This window comes from Morone saxatilis, unplaced genomic scaffold (genome assembly GCF_004916995.1).
Source record: "Morone saxatilis isolate NCDOM2014 unplaced genomic scaffold, NCSU_SB_2.0 Contig3, whole genome shotgun sequence".
Lineage (NCBI taxonomy): Eukaryota > Metazoa > Chordata > Actinopteri > Moronidae > Morone > Morone saxatilis.
The window spans coordinates 22,250,156-22,260,782 of record NW_023339873.1 but is presented as its reverse complement, the minus strand read 5'-3'; the positions used below and the strand labels follow the sequence as shown (position 1 = coordinate 22,260,782).

At 40.3% G+C, this 10,627-nt stretch overlaps 2 protein-coding genes across 2 annotated transcripts in view; one reads left to right on the top strand and one right to left on the bottom strand.

The window, feature by feature from the left end:
- Positions 1-1,097: 1,097 nt before the first annotated feature.
- commd8 (COMM domain containing 8) lies at positions 1,098-6,574 on the bottom strand. The gene is made up of 5 exons (XM_035673752.1): positions 6,422-6,574; positions 5,411-5,566; positions 4,852-5,004; positions 4,145-4,300; positions 1,098-1,349 (listed from the first exon to the last, which is right to left on the bottom strand). Exons 1-5 carry the CDS (start codon positions 6,464-6,466, stop codon positions 1,329-1,331), a joined length of 531 nt encoding a protein of 176 aa, XP_035529645.1. The 5' UTR covers positions 6,467-6,574; the 3' UTR covers positions 1,098-1,328.
- Positions 6,575-6,982: 408 nt separating this feature from the next.
- Positions 6,983-10,627, top strand: part of atp10d (ATPase phospholipid transporting 10D) — a gene marked incomplete in the record, with an annotated part of 30,481 nt that continues 26,836 nt past the window's right edge. Inside the window, 1 exon segment of the mRNA XM_035673751.1 lies at positions 6,983-7,116.

The window sequence follows — 10,627 nt, the reverse complement described above, 5'->3', positions numbered from 1 at the left end:
AGTATTATTTATTTCTTGTGCATCATTTTAGACACTTCCCCAAAATAAAGTTGTGAACTGCAGTGAATGCTGAGAGGCTGGAGCACTGCAATATGTCATTTTATAGAAATATTTTTGTCATGTTTGCTGAAAGTTTCAAGACATCCTGAAATTAGTACATGATACAGATAATCCGTGAAAAAATCTGCTTCCTTGGTTGTTTTCATTCAGCCTGGTGGATTCTTGTAAATGCCATAGGAGCACTAGGGAGGAGCCAGAAGAACCTGATTGTTTCACAGATGATATCTGTTCATATGTTCTACTGTCAGGATGTAGTGAAAGTTTCAGTGAATATGAAGTTACCAACTGCAGCTTTAATAAGATCGTACTGTATATGGTTCGATAGAAATGTGATTAGACATGATGACTCTTGCAGCCAAGAAAACTGTTCTACTTTTTCTAGGGAGACATAGGGAGATATATAACATGTATGTACTGCTGGTTTTTAAAAGGTGTTTTTTTATTTTGCAAGTACCATTTACACAAGATTTACTGAAGAAGAAAAAAAATGGATTGAGGGTAAACATGGCAAATTAACCAGCAACATACTCCTGTGTCGCCCGGGAAGAAAGTCTCCAGACTCCAATTGAAAAATCTCACATTTTTATGAGTTGTTGAGTCAGGGGAAACTTTAGTAACTTTGTGAAATGCTGCGTACAACATATTCTTAATTATTTATGCCTTCTTGTAAATTCAGCAAACATATTGGGTTATTTCTGTTAAAAAATATTGTGTCACTTTGGCCCTGCATGTAGGCTACTCTACATTAATATTAAGTTTCTGCCTTTATACCAGCACAAAGCCTGCTGCACAGATGAGTGCAGCTTCGCACCCACAGTTACTTCTTACTGTATGTCATTTATTTTGAACGTGTGGCTGTTATTCAATTATAATGACATTTGGTTTTGATAGTTATTAGTTAGCATCCTAGAGTACTTAAACTGTCAATCTTAATCAAACTAATTAGAGAATTAGCAAATTGTACAAAAAGAATTCCAAATTCTACCAACCCGCCCAGCACTGAGCACCATATGTAACTGGACACTAGTCGAATTAAATTCAACGTAATCAAAAAGCAAAGAAACATTTACTTCATTGACACATTCATGATACAACACTGCATTACAAAAACAATAGTGAGAGTGTTCAACTGCTCATATTCAACACTGAATTACAAAGGACACAACTCATTGTAAAAACTGTTTCTATTTCTCCAACATCGCAAAATCTTGGCACAACATCCACCCACTGGACTTCCTGTCTGGGATCAGTGGTCCACAATCTCTCCATCATTTTAACTGCAGCACCACCTGAAAGACACAAATACATCATCAGCGTCTCATTTATACGGTGTAGATTTACCACTACCAAAAATGGACATTGTAGCTAAATTAATTACTGATGGTTTAATGTTTGGTAAAAATGCGGCAAAAGTCGGCCTGTGTTTTAAAGGCATTTTACTATTATTGTTTTATTTTTAGATTGAATGACTCGGGGGTCAACATTTTAAAAACTTTATATATTTTAATCTATTAATTTTTATAACAATGAGGATATTCAGAGCTGCACTGCTCAATATTTTTAAACTGACAATAAATCAAATGATTGTGTGAAATGTGAAAGGTGACACTCGTAGGGAAAATATGAACATTTCATGTCACAATCATCCTGGCCAAAATAATTGCAATTCTCAATATTATCAAGATATAATCCTCAAAATAAAAATAATTCAAATGGCACTGAAACATATATACTGGAATCAGTTTACCTTACCCTCTGCCCTTGGGCTAGCTACAACAAGCTAGACAGCTTTTTAAGGATATTCACGATGGTTCCAATAATAGACAATCACGATATACTTAACCTTACTCACTCGTAGTGATGGACTCACAGAGAATTATCATCAGCTCTGCAGCTCTACAGAGTTTTGTTAGCGCCTTTCATGTCATTGTTTTGGTTTCGTGCCCCCGAAATATACTGTTAAAGTAAAAAAGTAATTTTTTAAAAGAGCTGGACACTGAACAGTTTCTTTCTGCTTGTTACAGAACAATAATAAAAAACTGTCAATCATACTCCAACTACTGTGGGAGCTGCTTTTGAGTTCAGTGTCTTCATACAGAGATGAGTGTGTATGTTTTTTTTTTTTAACACAGTACCTTAATGTGAAGCTTTTTTGGCATCCGGACAGTCATGTTAGTGATGACAAGTGTATGCCTCTATTATACTGGAGAGCTGTGGCTGTGTACTGTACCAATGCCACCACCTAGTGTTCAGCCTCCCTCACTGTGGAATATATAGTGGCAGTGTTTAACAAACGCAGTGTTTCTTTAAACACAAAATTAACACTAATAAACTGTCAGTAGAGTCAGCCTAAACTGTTTTAGTCTGACCCAGAGTTTTTCTCAACCTTGGGTTCAGGGCCCCTTGCAGTGTCACTTAATCTCACACAGTGTTGCAGGAGTTTACCAGGACTCATTTGACTGATTTCATTCATTTGTATTTAAAATGATGGCCTGCATTATTTTTTTCAGTTCATTATTTAGTCTATAAAAAGCCACAAAAGGGAAATAGCAGAAAAGGTTCTAAGAACACATGATTTTACCTTAAAGGTAAACTACACCCATTTTACATACGTGTGTTTCCAGGTGTTGGAGAGCACTTCTGCAAGTTAAAAAATAATAAACATTCTTCACCTAGCCTTAGTAATTTAATGTGACACTAACTTGTTTTTGTAATTTTTATTTGTACTGTGAAAACAATGTATCTTGTAATAAATACTTAACGTAATGTTTCTGTAGTTAGTGTCACGTAAAATTAAGAGTAAGAGCTGCTTCATCATCTTTTTAAACTTTCAAAATTGAGTTTGTGTTAAATTAAAATGTAAAACTTCTGATGTAATCAGTTTCAACATTTTTTTTTTTGTTAAATTAACTTATTGCATTATAGCGTAAAAAAAGTTGTAGGCTATAAAGCACGTTGTGGCTCCAGACAGAGCTGTGTGACGTTATCAGAAGTAAATGTCCTCAAGCGATGTTAGTTGGGTCTGAAGACTATTTGTTTGAAAATGTGAAAAGCAGGGGGTGTGGAGCCTAGTATGTGTGTGTGTACACTAATTTCTCACACTCAATCCGGAGTTCAGAAACGGTGTCAGAAAGAAGTGAGTTTACATCTCTGCTTGAGGCTACACGCTGCATTAGACTGAACTGGCGGCATTGTGGGTAATGTGTGCTCCGGGTTTTGACATGGAGGGAGAATGTGTGGAATGAAAAGATGTTATTTATATATTCTGCCACCTAGATTTGTTTAAAAAAATGTCTGTTGTGAGTTGGGAAATGTTACAGGAGTGCTATGCTAAATTAGTAGATTAGCCTATTCTTTTTACTCACTTGTATCAGCTACGGAAAACAAACAATATTAATTTCTTTAAAGTTTATCCACAAAACATTATTTTAAAATGTTAGTATTTTAAGGGCGGCTGTGGCTCAGAGGAAGAGTGGCTCAGAGGTTGTTGGTTCGATTCCCCAGCTCCTCTCGCCACATGTCGAAGTATTTATGAGCAAGATACACTGTGCATCACTGTGGGTTGAATGTGTGGTGAAAGGGTGGGAATGTGGGTCTGTAGTGTAAAAGCGGCTTTGAGTTGCGTCGGGAAGACTAAAAAAGGAGTATACAGTACGGATCCATTTACCATTTAATATTAATAACTCTACTGATCAAGTAACTACAACTAGTACACCTTTTTCACAGCAGCCATTTTTACATGAAATAGTCGGGTAAACACAGGTGTTACCAGTCATACTAATTAAGGTTCCGTTCCACTTAGGTCAGGAAGGGCTCTGATACACTAAATGGAATGGAACCTTAATTAGTATCACTGGCAACACCTGTGTTTACCCTACTATTTAATCACAAAATGGCTGAAAAAGGTCTATTTAAACAGGTAGCATCACTTTTATTTATTTCATTCACACACACTCAGCACTCAAATTCACATTAGCCATTAGTCATATTGCTGGAGTTCAAATCACTGCACCACTGGTTCCATCCCAGACCCAATCCTCACACACACACACACACACACACAGTATTTAGTGTGTGTGTCTACCTTATTAGCAGCCTCTAGTGAACTGATGAGCGTGTTTAACTCCTCTCTGTTCATCTCCATGGTGACAGACCGAAGGGCTCTGTTCTCTCTGACGTCCAGACTGAGACTGAGCAGAGGAGTGTGGAGAGACGAGATCTTATCGCTGGACAGAGCCAACTGCGGGGAGAGGACGGGAGACAGGAACAGGAAACAGAAGAGGTGAAATTTACACACAGCTGGAGACAGTGTTTCACAATACCTGTGTTTACTTCTCTCCTCTGGCTCCTCCCAGTGCTCCTAAATGTATTTGCAAGGGACAAAAACAACCAATCAGAGCCGAGAAAGATAGAAAGACATTTTTGGTTGGAGGCTTGAAGGTAGCTTATTGTTGACTCTCATTCCCAGGGTCCCAAAGCATCTGTATTTGACACCCTGGGAATGGGACTCAACAACCACCCATCTTTCTCTGCTCTGATTGGTTGTTTTTGTTCAGACCCAGTAGGTTCTTACAAATGCCATTACAATGCACTAGGAGGAGCCAGAGGAACCTGATTTTTTCACAGATTAACTGTCTCATATTCTACTGTCAGGATGTAGTGAGAGTTTATAAAAAGTACTGCAGCTTTAAGATACAATGCTAATCTATTTATGTCATTTGCATTAAAACACATTAGAAATTATGAGTAAACTAGCCAGTGAAAATGCTGAAGAACAAAGCATGAAGTCACCTTAAGCTGCCAGTCAAAGTCCTGCAGAGTAGCAGAAGAGATGGAGTTGGTTCGGTCCAGCAGGGCACGGCGGATCTCCTCCCGTCTCACTCTTAGCACGCTCAGCACAGCCTCCGCATGACTGCTGCCCACACCTGACAGCCCAGCCAGCACCTGTACACCACCAGAGGGAGGAGACATGAGAATCTGACCTGAGAGCAGCCAATTGCTGCTCTAGTCTGGACACAAGATGCAACAATCTTGTTAATAAAGGGAACTTTCTCTTCCTTCTTTCTTTTCTATGACTCTGGGCTGTATATTGGAAATAATCTTAGTTAGGATTCAATATATTGCTGTAAGGAAGGCATTATATCTTGATTTTTATTATCTAATTTTAGGAAATCTATGTTGCTATGCCAGTTTTTAATTTCTCAGCTCAAATAAGACAAACACTGGCACAAATCTTTGCTTGTAAAATCTTAATTAAAAATCTAAAAGATCACGATGCTAAAACATATCCATACTTTCTTCTACCCCTACTACGACTACAACCTCAACCTGTTGTTGCTGTGTGTCTCACCTCCTCATCAGAGCTGTTGCCCCCCACCGCCAGGCTGAAGAGGGCTGTCAGGGAGTTGAGGAGCTCCAGCCACTCCTCCAGGCTCCAGGTGGAGCTGTAATCCCCCCTGCGAGGAGGCTCCCGCCCACACAGTCCATCCACCACCTTGTGACACAGCTACACAGCAGAAAGAACTGTCAGGATTTTAACTTGGCATTTGGTATTATGAAAAAATACACAAGATGTGGATTAGAGCTGCAACAATTATTCCATTGGTTGTCAACTATAAATCACCAAGTCATTAAAACAAAACAAAAACACTTACTTCTCAAATGTGACTAGTTTCTGTGAACATTTCACCATGTTCTGGACCAAGCAACTAATCAAATTATCGAGAAAATGATCACCAAATTAATCTGTGCAGTGATGCCATAGGCATAAAGATGGACAACCTGACAGAACATCTCAATCGCCCCCTGGTGGCTGACTGCAGTATAGGTCATAACCCCAGTGCCAACATGTTAGCAGATGGGCCAAACTAAAAGAGTACACGTCAAATCCATCTTTCCAAAAGATGGTTTTTGTCCATTTAGGTATTTCATATAATGTATTCTCAAATGTGTTTGTTTGGCCGTTGAGCACCACAAGCTGAGTGCCATCTGCTTCCATTATATATTGGAGAGAAGGCAGACATCTGTATGGCCGATATCTCCAAAAGTCAGCAACTCACAGCAAAACTATCTAACGTTAGATGGATGCATAGCACTGCATGTGAGAGGTAGAGAGAGGTAGAGAGAGGTAGAGAGAGGTTAGGAGCTGGTCTCTAAAACACATGACCCATCATTTTCACTACCGCCCTGGTGAGCAAGAGAGAACAGACTCCTACAAAGGTGCTATTTTCTGCGGCTAAATGACTGACTGACTGTGTGACTGACTGTGTGACCCAGAGAAGGCGGAAACAGTGAGGTAAGCTCTCAGTGTAAAGCAGCTCCATTAGCCTCATTAAACACGAACACAACGCTCGGTACTTACTTTCAGACAGTCTGTGACAGCTAACCTGCTCAGTAAAACCACCATGTTTTCATTCGGTTCCGCCTGCTGGTCAGCTGATGTCAGTCACGTGATAGACCACGCTGCGTTCACGTGCCTTGGAAAACTACACTTTACCAACCCGATGACATTTTACTATGCACATATAACGTAAGCAGATGGAAATATTGTGCCGTACGCATATACATGTGTTTTGCCGTGGACTTCTGTTAAAACTGTCTACTATATAGAGAATTAAATGGAGTAATACCGAACTCCATTTGAAAATGTACCTATTTAGTGTGACCTTGATGTTGTTGGCGAGTAGGGCAACAGCAGAGGGAACTAACACTAAATGTGTAAATACACTTACTAAAATGTGTACGATGAATCATGATGTTGCCGAATGTAATACCAACACGCAATAAGTCCTATTGTCCATCAGCTTCTATTAAACTATACATATATTATCGTTAATACCGATGGAAATTTAAAATGGAACTATTTGTCAATGTGGTTCTGCTGGAAGTCGCCGCACGGGGAAGCGGAAGGTCTCCCAGAGTATTGCACATCCTGCTTTGTGTGTTGCAGGCAGCCTCAGAGCGTCTCACCGTGAAAACAGCGATGTGACCGAGTGAGCGACTCACACCTGGGCTAGCTGTTGTTTCAACAGGCAGCGTATAGAGAGAAACAGCAGGGTAAGTGTTGTATGTCGCTATCATGTAGCAGTAATGGTGAATAACAATGTAGGGTCTTCCTGTTGTACCAACGAACGCTCCTGTCCGACAGTTTGGTGCTGAGCAGTAATAGAGACACTTTCTATTTTTATTCTATCGCGTTACCGACACTGAAGGGTCAACAGTTCATCCTCCATAATAGACCTGTGAGCGCCAAGAAGCCAAAGAACCATAGCTGCGTGTAACGTTATATTTCCTCAGCTTCGACTGTTGACACAGCAATGAGAGGTTCATGTAGACTCAGTTGGAGACCCTTAGATAAGTTGGACAAACAGGCGTGGTACCAGGCTACAGTGCACTCTCAACCTTATACAGTGGTGCAGTTGTGTGTCCAGCTTAACGTTAATGGTAGAAGTTAGCCTCAGATCACCCAGTGGGTGCTGATTTGGGGGTTGTTGGAGGGAAGGGAAGGGAAGGGACAGTTGATATTTGCAGGGTAAACATACAGCACAGACATGCTCTGATGCTGCTGATAAGGTCCACTGTGAGAGAGATCACTGATACTGGATACTGCATACTGCAAATAATGTTGACACAACACAGGCAAACATAAACATGCAGCGTTTTGAAGGCAAGTGTAAAACTCAGGTTGTTAGGTCGACGTATAGCTGAAGCTAATGCAGTCAAATGTGACAGTCCTGCAGTAAAATCCTCCCATTTATGAAAGGATCGGTGGTAAGTTTGTGCTCCGGGCTTGAGACTTTATTGTTGTTATATTGGGGTAAATGACGTAGGTAAAATAACAGTTAACAAAGAACTGAACATCATAACTTTTACAAAGGTGCAGGGTTCCCACACGATCCTGGAAAACCTGGAGCAGTTCTAGAGACCTAGTTTTCCACTCAGTGAACCACCTAAATTGATTAAAAATATTTAATAACTGTAAGTCAAGTAGACCTTTTTCACAGAGCCCAACCGATGACTACCAATTAGTTTGGGGTCAAACAGAGTATGGGAATGGGAAGGCTCTGGCTATCAACACCTGGTTTACCCCGTTACTATTCATAGTCAAAATGGCTGCTGTCAAAAAGGTCGGAATGCAAAAAAACAGTGGAGCAAACCACAGGAACATACAGACAGAGCATGGCCACTATGTTGCAGCTGTTGCATAAAACCTTAGGGATTTAATTAGCTGCTTCTCATGGCCCATGCTGATAAGATAAGTGATCATTTTATTTTTCAGATTTTAAAAATATGTTTTGTAGTTTATGCATACCTGAGGGTAGGAGAGGCTGAGACATAATGAGCAAAATGGATGATTTAATATTCCATAGGTCTGAACAAATCTAAGTGACATCACTTTTGTTAACTAGGGCTGCACAATTAATTGAAATATTATCGGAATCAAGTGCAATATCCAAATTGCAGAAGTGTCATAGAACAGCATTATAATAAAGTACTGTAGGGCTGCAGAGGTGCTCTGCCCTACTATCCTCCAATGTCATATCACAAACCTAATATTTGTCCAAATAATTGCAATGTGATATTTTTTTTTAACATAAAGCCTATCATATATTTCCCATTATTGTGCGTTCAGATACAACAGCGGAACCACAAGCAGGCCTGTGTGGTGCTAACCTTGATTGTTTTGGTGTTTTTTGCTGGTTCTTGCCAAACTCCCATGCTAAATACATTAAATCCAGTAAGCATAAAAGGAAGTTCAATTGTAGTATTTGGTAAGGATTTACGCAATAGTCGCTTTCCACCAGTTATCTCTGCTGTAGCTGCATTTCCTTTTCTATGTGGAACTTTCCATTATATGCCAACTGAGTCTGCATAGCTGGTGACTTTGTGGAGACTCAGTTTTCCCGTTGGGCATAGCGTAGCAAAACGGTGACAGGGTAACCTCCACTTGACCTACTTGTGCATAGTTTGATTGACATCAAACAGCCCCGAGATGACAGCCTTCTCTGCTTTGGATGAAAGCCAGGATTTGGAAAAGTGTCTGCCCTGCAGGTTTGATTTTTGAAAAACAATAAAATGAGGGACTCTGTGTCTATGTGGGAATATATGTGGGGATACAAATGCTGTGCAGTCCCACATAAAATGGGACACTTGGGCACCCTATTGTTTATGACAAGTGAAAACAGCTGTAGGACTGCAGAGTTAGTTGTGTGACAGTTACAAATACTGACAATATAGCACTGTATCCTTTAAAGCTAGACTTTGGCCTTTGCGACATGTCCATATTTGTTTGCATTTTTAGGTACTTAAAGGTCCAGTGTGTAGGATTTATCTAGCAGTGTAGTTGCAGATCACAACTCCCTTGCTTCACCCTCCCCTTTCAAATACATAGGAGAAACAGCTGCGAAAAACACAAACGTTCCTATCTGGAGCCAGTGTTTGGTTTGTCCCTTCTCGGCTGCTGTAGAAACATGGTAGTTCAACATGGCGGACTCCATGGAAGGCTGCTCCCTCTGTAGATAAAGGCGGCTCATTTTAAGGTAACGAAAGCACAATGATTCTTATATTCCGGTGATTATACACTAGTGAAAACATACCTATGAATATTATATTCCATTTCTGCCAATCGATCCTTCTCACTGTTACACACTGGACCTTTAAATATTATGACATCCAAAGTCAGACATATTGGAGGTTCTCAAACATTATTACAGATTGGATGTATGTGGTTAACAGTATTCAGAGTTATTCAGAAACTAGTATTCCTTCTGACTTTGTGTCAGCAGTTCGTTTCCATTCCTTTTTCAACATGGCAGTGTCTGTGTGCACAAAGAAAGCTCCATAAAGAAATGCTTTTTCCCAGTTTGCCGTAGAAGAGCTCGACTGGGCTGCACAGAGCCCAGTGTACACCTTTGGGGTTGAACTGGAACGCTGCTGACTGTGAGCCAGACCTCATCAGCCAACATCAGTGTCGGAGCTCGCTAATGTCTTGTGGCTGAATAGGAGCAAATCCCTTGAAGCCGGTGTGGCCATGTGACGGATAGTGTGGAAGAAGAAGAGTGGAGGGAAGCTGTTTAAGGCCCATTGGTTTGAATCACATGTTCTGCAATGACGGGTGTAATGTCAGAGTCATAAGCCCCAGGAAGCAGGCAGCTATTTCCTTCCAAAAAAAACTGATAAGCGCTAATGAACGCTACCTACTTAGCACCAAACAGCAGGACCTTACCCCCAACAAAACATAGTGCTAGTTCTGGGCTGATGCTAGTGTCAGTTGGTTCAAGAACCTTCTATGAACTGGTTTACTTTTCCACGGGCTAGAGAGCGACCATAGAGCCACTGTACATGTCTCCAACTTTAGCTTTTGTTGCAGTAGCTACTTACTTAGTAGTTCTATTTTGTCACATCAATATGACTAACCTCGAAGTAACAATACATTTACAAACATCTTACAAACGAAACATAATGCTCTCCTGCATAATAACTAACAGCTAGCTAGCTAGCTAGCTAGCCAGGTAGTTCAGTGTTACTGTCTGTTTATATGTGCCAAACAGCTAATAAATACATAGCT

Bases quoted from the DNA above. Each gene is read 5' to 3' on its own strand.
- commd8 (XM_035673752.1), bottom strand. From the start codon at position 6,466: ATGGTGGTTTTACTGAGCAGGTTAGCTGTCACAGACTGTCTGAAA. The intron at 5,005-5,410 runs GTGAGACACACA...GGTGGTGTACAG, and splicing joins GCAACAGCTCTGATGAGGAG to GTGCTGGCTGGGCTGTCAGG. The intron at 4,301-4,851 runs GTGACTTCATGC...CTCTCCCCGCAG, and splicing joins ACTTTGACTGGCAGCTTAAG to TTGGCTCTGTCCAGCGATAA.